This window comes from Pelmatolapia mariae, linkage group LG8, assembly GCF_036321145.2.
Source record: "Pelmatolapia mariae isolate MD_Pm_ZW linkage group LG8, Pm_UMD_F_2, whole genome shotgun sequence".
Lineage (NCBI taxonomy): Eukaryota > Metazoa > Chordata > Actinopteri > Cichliformes > Cichlidae > Pelmatolapia > Pelmatolapia mariae.
This window is the reverse complement of record NC_086234.1, coordinates 7,687,368-7,705,000: the sequence shown is the minus strand read 5'-3', so window position 1 is coordinate 7,705,000 and position 17,633 is coordinate 7,687,368. Positions and strand designations below refer to the sequence as shown.

Below are 17,633 nucleotides of genomic sequence, written 5' to 3'. Positions count from 1 at the left end.
CAGCAATCCTTGACACATGTGCACACACCACAGAGATGAAAAGGAGGAGGATTTAGCACAAGGAGACACAGGGGCAGTTACGGGAAAAACAAAAGAGGCAAGCAGGAGGGATAAAATGGGGCTCTGCAGGCGTGAGCTGTCCCCTGAACTGGTGGTGAGGGTGGGAATGCTGCTGCCTGGCCTAGCTGACACTGAGAAAACGTCTGGAGGATGGTTTATCACTGCAGTCTGTGGTGGCGGTGGCACAGAGGTATTACAAACACATGCAGTTCCGCTAAATCACTACAACGCAAGTGTTACTGTGGGCTTCCGTCATGCATCTGTGGGATGGAGGGTCAACACCTTGATACGACGTCACAGGCTGGAGGCTGGGCATGCTGTCATTAACCACTTCAACGTTAGCATCTACCTCTAGGCAATCCCGACTGCGTCTCTGTCAGTGCTAATACCTTTGCATGTTATTATTTGTCAGTTTGGGAAGGTTTTTGGTAGCTAAGCTCGCCTGCCGACACTTAGGACGACACAGACAACACAGAGAGAGGAGATAGAGCTGTCAAAATGCCTGGTAGGGTGAGAAGTCGACAGCCTTGGCTTTACCTCGGGGCCGACTGGGCAGCGTCTGACATCCTGGGGCCGGAGAGAGAGGCGGGAGGATAGGAGTAAGAGGGGAAGAGGAGGGAGGTCATGAGCAAGGGATGGAGTGTAAGTAGGAAGGGGAGGGCAGGATTGCCAGAGAAACAGGGGTGTGGGAGTGCGTAGGAATGAGAGGAAAGAAAGAGATAGAAACAGCAGGAGGGTGAAAGAGAAGAGAGGTGATGATTGTGGAGGAGGAAGAGAAGTGAGAAAAGGAATACAAGCAGCAGTGAGAAGCGGAGATAAGTGCCTCAGCAAAAAAAATACAAAATAAAAAAACAAAAAGAAACCACCGCAAGCGCTAATAACAACCTGTCTCTGAGCAACTGCAGAGGAATCAAGAGAAAGGACGTGATTGTGAGAGAAACAGGGAGATAGCGTGAGCGATAGAGACAAACAGAGGCGCTGAGAGAACATGACAGAGAGAGAGAGAAAGCAAAACAACACAACAGCAACAGTAGTACAATAAAAAGAAACACACATCAGAGCCATAAATAGCTGTGGAGAAGCAGCACCAGGGGGGTGGATGGCATACAGTAGCAGGAAGTTGTTTATGCTACATGGAGACACAAACCTGAATCCATGGCTTATTACACTGGAGTACTACAGTGCTCTATAATGACCAGCAGGAAGTGTGTACGCAATCATCTTTTGAATTCTCCTTTTATAGTCTTTCATGCAGCTCATGCTTAAACGCCGATGCATGACCTTTTCAGCCAAAATACAATCTCCAATTGTATCTTATTTCACAGCAGGCGAAAAATGCTGTTATGTGGCGCAACAGAACAAAGGTACTGCACTTAAGAGTCCCTTGCCTTTTTGCTAAATAATAGGTTCTTTAATTCTGTCAAACTACTCTTACCTATCTTGGCTCCTTTCTTTAGCAGGGCGACTACCACGGACGTGTTTCTGCAGCCCACCGCTCTATCCAAAGGACGCATCCCACTGTAGTCTACGTGCTCTATCATGGCCCCATGGTCCACCAAGAACTGGACCTGGAGAGACAAAGAAAATGGAGTGAGAGAGCGAAAAAGAGAAGAAGGACAGAGAGACATGTTATCCAGGATTCCAAAGCCTCTCTTGTACATTACGCCAACAAAGGAACAGTGATGAACCAGCAACAGGGGCCATGGTTGGCCAAGGATTCTCTGATGCACGTGGGGAGCGAAGGCTGGTGTGGTCTGATCCAGCAAGACGAGTTACTGTAGGTCAAACTGCTGATAGTTATTGTTATTATGTATGACCATTTGGGAGGTCTTTATCAGTAAAGGTAATGTTGTAGAACTTGTGAAAATATACTTAAAAGTCCAAATTTGATGCTTTCCTTAACATTTTTGACATCTGCCCAGTGGGGCCAGATTAGGGTCTTTGCCAGGCCGATTCTGGCCCCTGGGCCTTATGTTTGACACCTCTGTCTACAAAAAAGAAATCATACTACTCTATAGCTTGCCATAGAAATAGCTAAGCTAGTTACAAATTTGCTAAATCAATGTCATCGATATAAAAACCTGCTCAGACACATACGAGCTACGTATGGGTGTCGTATATGCATCCCTTTGGTTTCCACATTAGCTACATACCACTTCAGAGTCGCCGTAGAAGGCAGCCAGGTCGAGGGGCGTGCGTCCGTTCTTGTCCGCGTGGTCAGTGGCGGCTCCGCTCTCCACCAGGCAGCGGACAACAGGTAAATGGCCTTTTAGACACGCCCAGCTCAGAGCAGTTAGACCCTCCTTATCCATCAACGACAGGGAGGCTCCTGGGACAGGAAACAGTAGCAGGAGCAGTGAGATGCAGCCAAGCGTATTTTTGTACTCCATCTCAGAGTAATCTCCATCTGTGGTTGGCTGGTTTGTATTTTTGTGTGTGTGTCTCTGTTTTTTTAATAACTAACTGCTGTATTACTTTTGATTGATTTTGTAAATTTGCCGTTGATTTCATTTGGATCCAATTACAGTAAACATAATTTGAAAACCGTAATTAAGTTCAGTTTTATTAGTGCAGTCAGTATTCTTGTGTTGTAATATCAAATCAGTTTGCGGCAAATATATTTGCTTTAAGTCTTTTCCATTTTAAGGGGATTTTCTTTTATCCTTCGCTGGCTCCTCTGACCTGTCAAATCTGATTCTCCTGCCATCCATCATGTCTGACTTTGATATACAACTTTGTGTTTGCACCCAGTCCAAATACAGAAAGATTTAGTAGGGCTAGCATGACCATCAGGCAAATACCGACACATATTTCTTCCCTTCACTATTCGAGTTCAGAAGATCTGTTGAGAGACGTGCACAAACACTTCCCAAAAAACACATTTATGTGTTTACAATGTTGTATCGGTTTCCTGCTGTGACAGAAGTATTTTTTTAGCTAAATACATTGACCTGACTGAGTTTCAATTTGCTTTCAAGTTCTTTTCTTTATTCACCTTGAGCTAGTAAAAACTCAACAGTTCCCAGGTGTCCTTCTGAGGCAGCCATCATCAGAGGCGTACGACCCTGCTTGTCAGCCAGGTTCACATCTGCTCCGTGTGTAAGTAAAAGGTCCACAATCTGCAACACCCAATGCAACATCAAAGAGATAAGTTAACACAAAAACTGCAGCTAGAAATTCATTTTTAAAACTATTAATCTGACAGTTAGACTAGGCAACATCAGGGAAAATTAAGATTTTCCCAAAGCCTAATGAGATGCATCCAAATTTTTCATTTTCATGCAAGCTTTCAAAGCAAAATATATTCGTTTAGCAAAGAGGATCAGGTGGCCACTGACCTGCCAGTGTCCCTGCCGGACGGCGCTGAACAGTGGGACGATGCCTCGCCTGTTGGGCTGAGCCACAGCTGCACCCTGCTCCAGTAACAGACGGCAAACCTCCAGCTTCCCACGACCAGAGGCTGCAGTTAGAGCTGAATGCACAAATACACAACCGTGTGATGTTATGGCTAGTTAGGAGCACAAAATTAGCATATTATCATCTGCTCATTTCCAACTCCATACTTTTTTGCATAATTGCATATCTTCGTTTTTTAGTAAGTCAAAAGAATCCTTATTAATCTCATGCTGGGACTTGAGCCCCTAATTCATCCTCTGTCTGCAATAAGTCATTTGAACGTCTTTCCCCTTTCACTTTATTCTAATTTGAACAACAGACTTGAGAGACCGCTGAGCCCGATGACCATATTAAGGATATCCTCTCTCTGTGAGAAAGAGAGTTTAGACCAGTATGAAGCTCAAGCTTTAGGTTCATAGAGATTACACCTACACATGCTGACTTGATTATTGCTTTAATGTACATAAGACGCAGGTACTTTAAGTGATGAGGAGAGGAGAGATGTAATTGGAATCATTTCAGCAGACTGAATTAGAGCGGCAGCAGACCTGGTAGTGTGACCCCAGCTTCAACCTACTTATTCTTTGCTGGAGAAACATTTAGGTATATCATAAACTGTAAGTGTCAATATGCATAGTCTCCCTGAGGCTGTTAACATACTTCCACTTGACCTATCTAGTAACTCGGGGATTGGAAATCATGTGCCAGAACAGCTGTTACCCTTTTGATCCCTTATAAACAATGAAAGCAGAGCTGAATGACTCCCCCTCTTCAACAGTGAGAAGACAGTCATTCCAAAACTGTAGCAGGGGCACTAAAGATTGCAATGAGGTTTTATAGCTCTAGGTTATAATGATACATTACATTTCTCAACATGGTGCTACAGTGCAATCAGACTAGTCATTTCTAAGCACCCTGGAGCTCAGTCAAAGCCCCCCTCCCCTCCCCTCCCCTGTGTGGGCCCAGCCCTGTCTATGCTCCAATGACACCACTGCACTGTCATCAGCGTCTGACGCAGCAGCAGCCAGCAGCAGACACACAAGAAACATCTCCCACATCCGCACTGCAGCGCTCTGCCTCGCAGTGAAAAACCCTCTCACAGAAACTCCATCAGTCTGAACTTTATGGGGAAAAAACGATGATACATCTTTGCATTTGCACAGGGGATTTAACATGAGCATTCACAGTCATCTGTTATTCTGAACTGGTGGTTTTAGATGCATAATGCTCGGTTACAGTATGGATTCCCACCTGTCTCTCCCCACAGGGTGTCAAAGTTATTGATCTGAGCCCGCTCCACCTCCTCTTCATCTTTCTCTGGCAGGTCCAGCAGGTAAGACACGATCTGATGGGGAACAAGATTCAAGATGGCACTGATTAATGTCCAAGTTTCCTCTTACAGAGCGAAATCTACTACCCTTTAAATCTGTTGTAATCTGATCTGAGAGACAGGATTGTACACAAGTCATCAGCAACAGTGCTGACAACCAGATCTCTGCCAGTCAGCTGCAGAATATATTTATATTACAGTGAACTGACATTAGAAATCGCACAGCCCCCTTAATCTACTACTTCTGTCTTCCATTACATTTACCATCCAGCTTAACTTCATATAATTCATATATTTAAAAATGTCCAAAGTGCTTTCTCTCCAAACCCTGCAGCAGGTACGTGTGATTAACAGCTGGTAGTTACACACAAACATACCAGATAGGCCAATTATCAGCAATCATCACGCCCATGATTCAGTGACACATTGTGTAAACTATTGTATGTTTATCCAATTATCCAGTTTTAAATATGAAAACTGTTCTGCTGATTAAAAAGGCACATTTGGACAGTTGAGCATTCGGAGCATCATTTTCTTGTCCCTCTTAAAAAGACCAAAAGCCTCTTTATTCTGAATCTAATTAAGTTCTCAGAAATGAACCGCATTTCAGTTCTCATACAGCGGTCTGTACTACTCCCCTCCCAAAACAGAAAGAAGTGGAAGACATCGCTGCATAACTGAGCAAGAGGATAGGAACATCACAATCTGAGAAATAAACTCCTAACAGACCTCAGCTGTTTGTGGTGGTTTGGGAAGGGAGTAGCACATCCTGTTGTGTGAAAACAAAGTCTCAGAAGAAAATTATTCCCAAGGGGACAGCAAACCTATAAAAGCTGAACTTGTACTCTGAAATCTGAATTTTGAGCTGAGCTAACATGATCAGCTGGAATTTTAACACCATAAAACTGTCAATGGGTATGAAAAACAAACAAAAAACTTGTCACCAGAAGGCAGGAGTGATGTTTGAAAAAGTATATCTGTGCCTAGTGTATCAAAAAGCAAATGAATGAATGAATGAATAGCGATGAGTGACTGCATTATTCACCATTTACAACATTTCTGATTATTATGACGCTAATAGGCTTACTTTAAAATATAGTGGCATTTCTAAGTGACTTCAAATTTGTAAAAGTTAATGTAAACTTCCTTTTCTTCCCCCAACAAGTGATCACTACAGAGAGCATCTTTAACAGATGGCTTACACAGCAGAACAAGCTTCAATGAGAAATTCTATAGTTATTGCTTCTTTTACAGGGTTACTAAATCTGATTTACCACCACCATTGGTGTGAATGTGCTACACAAAGCCACAAAAATGGTGCAATAACAAGTACTTCTAGCATTTTATGTCACTTTTTTTTTTATTACAACTTCTTCTTAATACAGAGACTCAACAAAATGAAAATAGTCAATAATAGCAATGAGCTCAAAGGAACTGAACAGCAGTGGTATTCAATTAAAATTTAAGGCGGTCCAGTTAGGCTCCAGAACATCAAAGTTCCATATGCATTATAATTTAATGCAGCAGGCTAAAAGTTTGATCAGTGTCTGTATATAGTCAACAACTGACTGTCAAGTAAAAGTTTAAAGTATAACTTATTAAAAGTGTTTCAAAGATATTTATTATTAAATTTCACAATGTCCTGGAGGACACTCTAATAATAAAATAATAAAAATGTTATTTTCTCATTTCAAGTAAAATAAGGCTTGTTTTCAAAAATGAAAAAAATAAATACAAATAAAGTACTTAATTAAAAAAGTTAAATAACAAAAACGTGTAGTTTGAGATTCCTGTTTTCCTTAAGTACGATTCACATGTAAACCATCTCAGCTTTAACCCTTTCCCTCTGTTTGTTTCCCTGATTCATGCATGGTTTAGACTTCTGCAGGAAACCTACATTGTAACTTCCAACATAACGAAACCTTTTAACCCTACGCCGCAACTTTCCACGTAACCTGGCGTACACATACCGAGACATGTAACCACACGTCGGGTCAATGCAGTCCGCAACAACTTGAATGGCATGGAAGGTTGCAGCATTGGGTTCAGAAGGGTTACATTCAGTTACATCATGAGTTAGGACGTAGATGTCCTGCAGAAATCTAAATCATGCATTGATTGCAAGTCTAAATCTGTCTGTAGGTGACTAGGCTTGAGTACCCAGGTTTTAATCATCACGTTAGATTCAGAGGGTCAATTCTGTTACCAGTAAAGAATTGAAGAACCATTTATGTGGCATAATAACCCAAATTCGTCCCCATCCATGTGTCCCTGCTGTACCTCTGTGTATCCCATACTGGCTGCTGCAATGAGAGCCTGCTGGACTGCGTGACTCTTGGTGAAAGTCGACTGTTGTTGAGTCTGCGGTGACTGCTGTTGCTGTTGCGACCCCATACTCCAGTCACACTGGATAAGATATTTCACGACCTCCATGTGGCCCCTGAGGGCTGCGTGAACCAGCGCGCACTGACCATTCTTATCCAAGTGGTCCACCTGGTAGCAGGATATAGATTTGATCAAAAACATGTTACATGGAAATCAGTCCAGTTTTTCCCCTTGCCATTTCCGTTCACAAACCTTCGCTCTCCTGCGGCAGAGTGCAGTCACAATTGTCATGTGCCCGCCAGCAGCAGCGTAGCCCAGCGGCGTGAGGCCGCTTTCAGACTGTGAGTCAACAGAAGCGCCAAACTCTTGCAGCAAAGCCACCATGTCCATGTAGCCCAAATGGGAGTGGACACAGAGGATGGGGGCGTTGTTCAGCACCTCTGTACGGTAGTTCACATTGGCGCCGCCCAACATCAGCAGCCGGCTCACCTAAACAAATGCGTTAAAGACAAAAATAAAGAAATATGAGGAAAAGTTACCACTGCAAACTATGACTTTGGGTATTTAAACCATCTCAGCCCAGAGAGAGGCAGATCTCTTTGAAGCATATTCAGAGAAGTTTTCCTTTTTTAGTATCCAGAGTGTTTTTGAATATTCTCCTATCAGCCGTGGTAGCACCTGTACCTTGATGTTTGGAGTGTAGAGGTTTCGGAGTGAAGAAAGAGCAGCTGAGAGACCCTCTGTGCTGTAGGATACCCACAGGCCTTGCAAGATGGATGAGGAAACTCCGACTTTCTTGCTGAGACCCTTGAAAAGAGAGAGACAGTGTGTAAATATTCATTACTGCAGAGCTAGACCACAGCTGCGTGGGGGCGTGTATGTGTGTATCTATAGACAAGTGTGAGGACAAACAACAGTATACCTTGAAGATATGTGCTTTGAGGATGTGATGGCCCAGCTCAATCGTCTGCTGCCTGTTCAGCTTGTTCTCCTGCCGAGAGAACCAGAAGGCCAGAAGGGTGTGCCCACTCCTGCAGAGACAGAAAAACACTTTCAATACTTGAGACTGAGTCATCAGGCCATAACATTTTGTTATCTGTGGAGTTGGTGGAATCGGTTTTAATTATAATGCAGGAAAATAAAGTGTAAACAGAGACGTTTGCATTTAAAGATTCTGATTATGTGACACTGTAGATACAATTTTAAATATAATGATAATACTGCCTGAATAGGATCTGTATATTGGTGTGAAAACAGCTTTCTGCCCAAAAATCCAATAACATGTTCAGATGTTCCCCAAAATCCGGTTAATAAACCTCTGTTTTATTATGATTTTATTAAACCTTCTTTCCAAACATTCAATCATCTTCAGAGTCTCTTTTCTCATGTCTGCCTGCCCCTTCTCACCTAGGGTCGCAGAGGAATTTAGTTTTTTCCCCTTCTTCTCTCCAGATCAGCCACTCTCTGAAGGAGGGGTGAACAAACATCCTGGTGCCATCCCTCCTCTTCACAAGGAAGACCGACAGGTTATCTACACGCTGCTGGAAATCTTCCCAGTCCAGGGTGCCCTGTTGCCACAAACATGGTCTCAATGTTAAAGATCGGAGATCAAAAGGATGCTTTTATCAGCAGTTATGTTCTGAAGCATTTGCTGCCTAGATGACGTCGATATCAGTCAGGGAAGCAAATGACGGCATTAAATTTGTTGCCATTGTGGTCAATTGTTTACATTTACAAAGACTAAACAATACTGCACAAATACCACCACAAATATGAGTAATAAGAGAAAATGTATAACAAAAACACCCAGAGATGTTTTCATGTTTAAAGACATAAAAATCTTCCTTCTATAATAGTATTTCAGCAATTTTAAGTTTTTAAATGGTTTTCAATATATTTTCATATTGAAACCCATTAAAGAAAACTGGTTATTTTTTGTCATACCCCTACTCAGAAGCCAGAAGTGTTTAATCAATCACCAACAATAAAAAGCATCAAAGCTGAATTTTATTTCCTCCTTGCCCCCTAACACGAGTTTTTATATTCACTAATTTAGAGGCTGGATTGTAAATATGTTTTCTGGAAATGAGTTAGCTTTAATATTGACTAAATCACAAGAACATTTGTTCGAACACTGACGGCCTCACTAGAAGGTCTAAAGGTCTGAGGTGTTGTGTGTTTTGGAATAGCTACCTGCAGCGAACCAGCGTTAATGGCTTGATATATCTGCTCATCATTCAGTGGGTGGAGTGAGGCCACAGCCACGTTGAGCAGGGGAAGCGCCCGTTCAAACGATGACTGTGTGGGGAAGCGCATGTTGCACTGCAGCAGGTATACCTCAGCCAGGTTGACTGGAACCACCTGAGGATGGAAGGATGGAAGGAGGGACTCTGATTTGTAATGCTGATTTCCTCTGGATATAACCCTACATGACATGAATAATGGATCATGTTTGTACAGCCCATCTTCAGCTATTCCACGTGGTCTTCCTTAGAGAGAAGAATGTGGATTCATCAGATGTCATTTTTTAATGTTTTTTTTAAGAAATAAAGTTCGGAAGCCTGTTTGAATACATGAAATTAAATGAATCTGGGGGTGTGAGATAAAATATTTCATAATGAAATACTACAACAAAACATTTCAAATGCATAATTTATGAAAGATGTGTTGTATTCAGACTGTCAAAAAGAGAGTTTTATGAAACTACTTCTACACAATGCATGTCAGAGTGCAGGCAAACAAAAACAGCTCTCCAGCAGTGCATCTGCAAATAATAAGTGACATGCATGCACAGACTTCATTACTTCTGAGGTCAGTGTCGGGTTAGGTATATTAGCATAAGTGTGAAAGCCATAACAAATTTATACCTTATAGCTGGAGCTTTTGAGGACAAGGTAGCCCTTCTCAATGAGGTCAAAGGTGAGTTTGAGGTACAGGTAGGATCCTTGGCTCAGGGCCTTGAGGTGGGCGCTGAGCTTGCCGAAGGTGGTGTTGTCCATCTTGCCATTGAGCGAGATGTTGTTCTGGATCTCTGGGCTGCTGTGGATGCGGTGCAGGATGTAGCCCTGCAGGTCCTGGTCTATGGCGTCATTCTCCTCCAGGCTGTCCAGAGAGATTCGGTGAAAAGGCAGCGCGTTGGTGATCTCCTGGAGAGGCAGAATGATTTCAGTTAGGAAGTCATTTTTCATGACGTTGGTAGAACGATACTGTTAAACTGTAGATTCTCACAAGTACAGGAACTCATATAGAGGTCAAAAATAAATAATAAGATGGTATGGCCTCTACCTGTAGCGTTGTCCTGACTGTGACCACCAGTTTGAGCCAGGGAGGGAACTTATTGATGGTTTTGGTGAGGAAGGAGACAATGGTGTCTCCATAGTCTGGTTTGTGGAACTCAGCCTCGTTGAGGCCGTCAACGAGGATAATGAGATCCTCCTCAGAGTTAATCTTCCTCTCTGAAAAACACAGGGCGAAGGTTAGAGGAAGTTCAGGCAGGCCATGAAGTCAAGCTCAGCCCCAATCGCTGCAATCGAGTCCACATCACCTTATGGCACAGCTAAAAAGCACGCTGCTTTAACCTGCCTACAGCTGCTGCTCCCTGTGCAAGCCACTTTGCAAACCTCCTCCACCCCAGTTTCTCCTTTCATCTGTGTCTTGCTGCTGTTCTCCTCAACCCTGGTTTTCCATGCATGTATGAGGAAGTTTAACAGAGGTCCCAGAACAGAACCATTCTGCCAAAATATTCATTACTAAAGAAGGAAATGTAATTTTTTCTAGACTACAGTTGTCCTGACTGAAATATCTTCCCGAGCTCACAACAGAACTGAAGATCAAGCACTGAGAAAGAAATTTGATACGGTAATAATTATACTGTGAGTACTTTGAGTATAAGGAAATTAATATTGAACCAATGTCTCAAGTCAGGGAATAAATTAGACTGTCAAAGGGCACAAAGTTTGAATTGTGAGAAAAATACTTTTAACTTGTAAAAAATTACAGCTCAATATGTAAATTATCAACACATTTAGACCAACAGAGAAAATTAAGTGAAAACATGTAATAAAAACAAAGCAGCAAAATAATCTTAAGATGAACCTTTTTATGTATTTTAAACAGCTCAGGACCTCAAACAGCTGAAGTGAAACTACTAATGTCTGAAAGGGAAAGATGGAGCTTACAGACATCTCAAATGTAGCATGCTACTCTAAACCTTAACAATATAATGTTGTCAAACACATAGAGCAGATCAAAAAGTGCAATATGCATGTTTTCTTTGAATTGTAATGGTTACTATTTTAAACCACCTATCCCAGCCTTTTTTAAATCTGTCCTACCTTAAAGGCCCTGTCAAACCTGCCAGTCGTACTCCACTTGCCCAGTTTCCTAAAAAATTGTTCATAGCATGCCGAGATATGACATTTTTTTTCCTGTTAATAGGTCTTTATGAATCACCTTGGTGGTGCAAAAATACTATTTCATGCCTGTCAAACTGTTATATTAGATAGATAGATAGATTCAACTAAAGAAACAGAAGAAAATTAGGTTTTTTGTGACAGGCCGGTAGTAACAAAGTGCTTAAAGATACAATTTAAAACTTTTTCTTTGCTAAGCTGTCTATTTATTGCCTATTTCCTTTGAGTTTGGTGCCCTTTTAATGCTTGGTTTATAGGTCAGTGTTAAGTGGCTTAAAAAATAAACATTGATCTGAAAATGATTCATGTACAAGGACTGGACTGAAAATGAATAAAAAAGCAGCCAATGTCCAAAGAAAATATTTGAAATACCTTCAAAAAACCTGGAGAACTATTGCTCAAGACCATTTTTAAAATTAAAAGAGTTTGGCTAACTGGAAGTAAAATATAAAGAAACACATACTCCATTTCAACCACCTGTCCGCTACTTTTACTTAATACTACACTTAAAGCTATTTATTACGTTTAGTGACAATTTTTTTGCAATTTCAAACTGGTAGCTATAGTTTAAGTTAATAATCTTCCAGTGTTTTCCTTTTTTTCATAATTATATTTTTCCCTCTTCTCCCTAGGTTAGTTGAGCTAATCTGTCCACATATGCAGAAATACTTGAGAAATACAAACTCTAAATGCTTCACCTTTGTAAAGTGCATCCAAGGGCTCCAGGACCCCTCTCCTAAAGGAGGCCAGGGGGTCCTGGACGCAGGACCGCAGACTCAAGATGCTCTGCAGGTGTGGCTCCCTCAGCAGCTGCTCCCTATAGGCGACTAAGTGCGGTGAGCGGCACAGAAGAGCCGCAACATTGTGCACAAATTCTGGCACCAGGCAGGTGTAGGCGTTATCTGCCTGGCAGTAGTGGTACGCCACCACCTGGGGGCGACAGAGAGTTGGGAGAAGATTGCAAGCCAGTTCATTTGGAGAATTGTAAAGGTGAACACTCCCCATTTCCCTCTGGTACTCCCAACCTTGAGCAACCTTTGGATATTGCAAACTCAAGATCGGTGTCAAGGAGCACTTGGGGACACATGACACACTTTTAGAAATAACACTTTTTTCAGGGCTCCGTCAGTGCAAAGCCAGCTTTCCCGGTGTACAACAGCTACAACTCATTTGGGATTGAGTCAACTTCATGGTGGATGATTGCAGCATAATGAAACATAATACTGCTCGTTTCGCTGTATGGTTTTAGCTATTAATAATTCATCGCTTCCGGCTGCCAAGAGAGACTGACTCTGAGTTAGTTCATGCATGCTCATGTGTGAGAAGACTGTTGTACGAAGGAGTCAAGTGTTAAACTGTCATAATTCACAGCTACGTACTTGAAACATGTTCAGATTAACTGATTAAGCAAATACAAGAATGATTTTTAAAAGAAGAAAGTTATTTTTGCACAGGCACATGGTGAGATGGAAAATAGCAGAGGGCAGGTGAATTTTCTGAGAGGTTAGCCAGCTAAACAATAGCAGCAGGTGTGACCGGGCACTCCAGGGGACTAAGAGATCACAAAGAGCTTGAATTTTCAGAAGTGGTGGCAACGATCAGAGGGCAGTGAGAAAAAAGGAAGGGGGTAAAAAAAAGAAGACTAATCAAAATGGAATGCTAATTTTTGGTCACAGTGGAATAAAGGGCTTTAAAACAAAAGGGGTGAAAAAGGGAGTGAGCTCAATTATTAATTCACAGAGTTAACAAGATCTAATAGCTTGGCTGGGAAATGGCTTTCTGCAGGTATAAATATTTCATAAGGCTCCCTGGCAAAGTTGTTTTTTCTTTTTTAAACACATCTGCATAATGCATCAGGCTGGGACTGGGGATGCAGATGGCTACACAGCAGGGGAAGGAGGGGGTACTGAGGTGCAACAGCAGACAGGAAGAAGAGCAGGAAAGAGAGCCGGCTTCACACATCACAAAGGGTTTACATCGCGGGCAGGTTAGAGGAAGTTAATGCTTAACATTTAAAAGCATTTACCACAACAAAGAGCCACACACGTAATTTGGAACGTTTCAAAAGGGTAAACGCAAAGTCGCAGCTTATCTCCAGCACCTGTTTTTGAATTCTACCACCTCAGGATTAAGCCCCGAGTGAGTGCCTGCTGGTAGCAAGAAACTTTCTTTCAAAAGCTTGAAACTGCATAATTTCTGACAGAACGGTGAGCCATCTCTGCGCATGTACTTGGCAAAGGTATTTTCAAAAGAGCATGTCACTGGCTATCCTACTAACAATGTGAATTTAAGACACGAAAAGACAATTATCTTATCAAATCAAGGAAATTTCAAGGCTAACCTAAAATCTAAGATGACCATTTAGATGATTGAATAGAATTTTTTCCCCCCTCAGTAGTCAGATACGCACTGCAAAATCCAAAACAATACAGAGGCATGCAAATTCTCTTGACACAATATTTGGCAACTGATTTTGCTGTGAAAATAAAAGTCGGGGGATATGGAAGTGCCAAGAGGTAGAAATACACATGAGTGGTTTGAGCTTGTGCACTTACACTGCCTTAATATACGGCAATCAAATAAGAGCAGCAAATTTCATATTATAATCACTTCAAGCACACTTATTTGTGAAGCAAATGGTTGAAAAATAGATAATTTGCATTTGTAAAAGCACTCTATGAGAGGGGGGAAAAGTCAAAAACACACCAATCAGCTGTAGTGTTTTGATACTTTGAGACAAATGTTTAACCTGGATTCTTTTTCTGTTTTGTCTGTTTACTGCAGGCTGAAATGCGAAGGTGTGTCCAGTACCTGAGATGCCAGCCTCCTCATGGCTTCCTCCTGACGTCGCCTCATCTCTGGGGTCCCGGGACAGCTGCCTCCTCCGAGGGTGCCATGCGTAGGCTGGGGTTGGGTAAGAGGAAGCCCCTCTCCATCTGGACACAAGGCAGCCAAACACACTCAAGGGCAGCTCAAACATGTGAAATATTTTTACATAACGGCTGAAGACTCATTAAGATTTCCAAAGTACTGCAATTTTAAACTGGAAGTCAGCTTTTTTTTTTTTTTTTTTGTGATTACTAAGATTGTGCACTCAAAACCAGGCAAACCATATTTAAAATTAACATATGCCTACGTTTGGGTGAGGCCTGGGGGCTGTCTGAAGCAATCTGTCTCATGCGGGTGCCGTGGCAGCTGAGCGCCACCAAGCGAGAGATAATCGCCGTCTTGCCGAAGCCGATGTTGCCTACTATCACCACGCCCTGGTTGGTGCTGACGTTGGGGTTGTTGAGGTGGGCGTCGATCTCTTGGAAGAGCCATTCGCGGCCGGTGAAGACCGAGTCCATGGTGATGCTGGGCACCTCAAACAGCAGAGGTTTGAGGGCGATGTCTTGAGGCCGATAGGGAGCAAAACGTACTGCAGGGTTATAGAGAATGAGTTAGTGGTATTTCAGTGACAAGCTGTGTCATTACTTTAATATTTTGCAATAATAGTCCTCCTTTTAGTTGCGTTAGTACAAGTAATAATATATTATATCCATCCATTGTATCCATCTGTATTAGTGCACAATTAGCTACACATTGGTGCACAATATGGCAGTAAATGCACCACTGATTTGATGTTTTGCACACTTATCCCTACGAAGTTGTAGCTGGAGTAATCCACTTTCTGGAACATTAAAGGCAAGAAAATTTAACTTTAAAGACTTCAAGATGACAACTTTTTACTTCCCAGGAATTTATTATTCACACCATTTTTTTGTCGATCTTCCCCACTTACCAGTCCATATTTTACAACAAAACAATCTTTGAGTTCACGCGGTTATCAAAGATATTTTTTAAGAAGTCAAGGGAGTGACTGCTTTTAACAATCATGGCCGACTGTTGATTCTACTCACTAGGGGGAGTAATTAAACTAAAGTCCTGCAGAGGTTGGGCATCTTTTCAGCACAACATATGGACCATTAAAGACTAATGAGGCTAAAATGAATCTGGTATGAACTTCAGAAGCTGTGTGATAAAAATCTGCGTAAAAATGTAGTCTGCTGCCTCTGAGTGTCATCTCCCAGGCCTCATCTTTTAAACTGGTTTGAGTTTTGAGATAAAAACACGCTCTTTTCTAGGCGGTGTCATTCCTTTAAGTGTTATCTCAGCATTTGGCAGCTACGCCCGATTTCAAGCTTAGAGTTTAACGTGAATAATCCAAACGCTTTGCTGGTGAGAGTGTTGGAGCACATGTAGCGCATTAGCCAGCAAGCAGAGCGAGTTTGAGCAGAACACGCTGCCTGTTGCAGCAAATGAAAGTTGAAGTAACTTACGTGACTGCGATTGCCAGGCATGGGTGCTATTTGCAGAAGCTGGGACAAACAGCAAGCGAAAGACAGAGAAGAAGAAAGAGGGTAATGAGAGAGAAGCAAAAATAAGGCAGTGAGGACAGGAATGGAAACTGGCAGTGGTGTGCAGTGTGTAAGAGCACAGGGTAAGGTGTAACTCAGTGGAAGGGGGGGGAAAAAAAAAAAAAGAGGAAGCAGCAGCATCAGCACATCATCATGTCAGAAATATGGGGAACCACCAGACCAGGGTCGATTACTAATTGAAATCCTTTGAATTACATTGAGCGCATTTCTCAGCATGTCTGGAGGGGAGGTTGGAGAGGGTTTGCACTTTTGGGAGAATCTAATTGGTTCCATTGCGCTGGGCGAGATCAATCAATCCCCATAAAAGTAATTGAATCCAGTTCGAGCAGTAATTCGACCCCGTGAAGAGAGACTCCAACCTCAACTCCACAGCCTATTTTGTTCAAATGTGCGCGCACGTGTGTGTGTGTTGAAGCCTGTTAACCGCAATTTCACATAAAATATTCCAGAATCTGAAGTTATTACAGGGAGCCTCAAACGAACTGTAAAAATCTGATTTTCACCTTGGTTTTCGTTTTGGGTTCTACGCTGGTGTAAAGTTTAATCAGATTCTTGCAGTATGCAGTGAGAAACAGCTGCTGGTCACATAATAGCCAGTGCAGTAGTTCATTTCACACTCTGCAGCATAGTAGCAAAAAAAAAAAAAAAAAGCACGCTGTGAGTCAGAGCAGTAGAAACTATACATTAGGAGAAAGATGGTGAACGTGTACAGATTTCTTTCTTCAGTGTGTGTAGGTACAGTGCTGCAAATTATGCAGGGGGCAAGGAGGGAGTGAGTGTTGCATTAGAGCTGTATGTCTTTTCTAAAAGACTTCAGTTTGCTGATAATGAGCTGATATTGCTCTTAATGTCCTGTACCACACAGCACTTCAAAGTGCTGTTGCAAGCACTACCTCTTTTTACAGGAATGCTAATTATAATCGCAGAATCAAAAAGAAATGTGACGATTACACTGAGAATATTCTGTCTTATACAATCAGCAGAAATGCAGATATATATGGAAGTGGGTAAAATGCTGCTCTACGTTTATACCAAATGCACGGCCAGCACTGCATTTTACTGCACTAAGCTGTGTGCCAGCTGCAGCCCAGTGTAATAAAAGACGTTTCATCCATATTCCCAGGTCAGATTATTTTAGTGCTAACTCAACAAACACACACAAACAGAGGCAGAGACAGAAGCGACTCTGTGCTGATGTGATATTCTTCCAGTTGGGTTTTACGCTAGGAAGGAAGTGACACGATGCGAAACTGGTGATCTGAAAGCCACCCAGTGCTGCAACTTACAATAGCTTAGATACCTCAGGTCAATGAAGTAGGAAGCTAAATACCCAGAGACTCAGTTTTAAGTGGTGCTAATCCAATTATCTTGGGGGTGACTGAACGCCAAACGTGCCCGTAAAGCTTCTTCCGTCCTTGTGGAATTACTAAGCGCAACCTCACACCATCCTCCAAATGGCAGAAACGATTACATCTCTTCATGCACGTTAAGTCGCACAGCCACCGCTGCTCCACTGTGTCAGGTATTTCAGGAAAACATGGCAGCCATGTTGTGAACAGGGGCTAGGGGAGTTGTTTGGATGGTGAGAGCAAGTGTGTATGTGCGCGTGTGCACGATTGAGAGGGATGGTTGGCAGTTACTCATAATCCTGCCCATAACACTCCACCTCAGGCAGCATTGAGCAAGGTATCA

At 42.3% G+C, this 17,633-nt stretch overlaps 1 protein-coding gene across 17 annotated transcripts in view; it reads right to left on the bottom strand.

The window, feature by feature from the left end:
* The window catches only part of tanc2b (tetratricopeptide repeat, ankyrin repeat and coiled-coil containing 2b), a 167,549-nt gene that overhangs the window by 7,858 nt on the left and 142,058 nt on the right, over positions 1-17,633 (bottom strand). For 13 of the 17 annotated variants that reach the window (XM_063482665.1, XM_063482666.1, XM_063482667.1 and 10 more), the window contains 18 exons: positions 15,843-15,881; positions 14,660-14,941; positions 14,335-14,459; positions 12,222-12,453; positions 10,397-10,566; positions 9,979-10,257; positions 9,305-9,472; positions 8,519-8,679; positions 8,034-8,142; positions 7,796-7,918; positions 7,364-7,600; positions 7,067-7,279; positions 4,708-4,801; positions 3,399-3,532; positions 3,056-3,179; positions 2,214-2,389; positions 1,496-1,628; positions 598-627 (listed from right to left, as the gene is read on the bottom strand). In XM_063482665.1, the coding sequence (XP_063338735.1) occupies positions 598-627; positions 1,496-1,628; positions 2,214-2,389; positions 3,056-3,179; positions 3,399-3,532; positions 4,708-4,801; positions 7,067-7,279; positions 7,364-7,600; positions 7,796-7,918; positions 8,034-8,142; positions 8,519-8,679; positions 9,305-9,472; positions 9,979-10,257; positions 10,397-10,566; positions 12,222-12,453; positions 14,335-14,459; positions 14,660-14,941; positions 15,843-15,881 (2,829 nt within the window). The remainder of the gene's footprint in view (positions 1-597; positions 628-1,495; positions 1,629-2,213; positions 2,390-3,055; positions 3,180-3,398; positions 3,533-4,707; positions 4,802-7,066; positions 7,280-7,363; positions 7,601-7,795; positions 7,919-8,033; positions 8,143-8,518; positions 8,680-9,304; positions 9,473-9,978; positions 10,258-10,396; positions 10,567-12,221; positions 12,454-14,334; positions 14,460-14,659; positions 14,942-15,842; positions 15,882-17,633) is intronic. The other 4 variants (XM_063482659.1, XM_063482674.1, XM_063482658.1 and 1 more) reach the window with 3 other exon arrangements.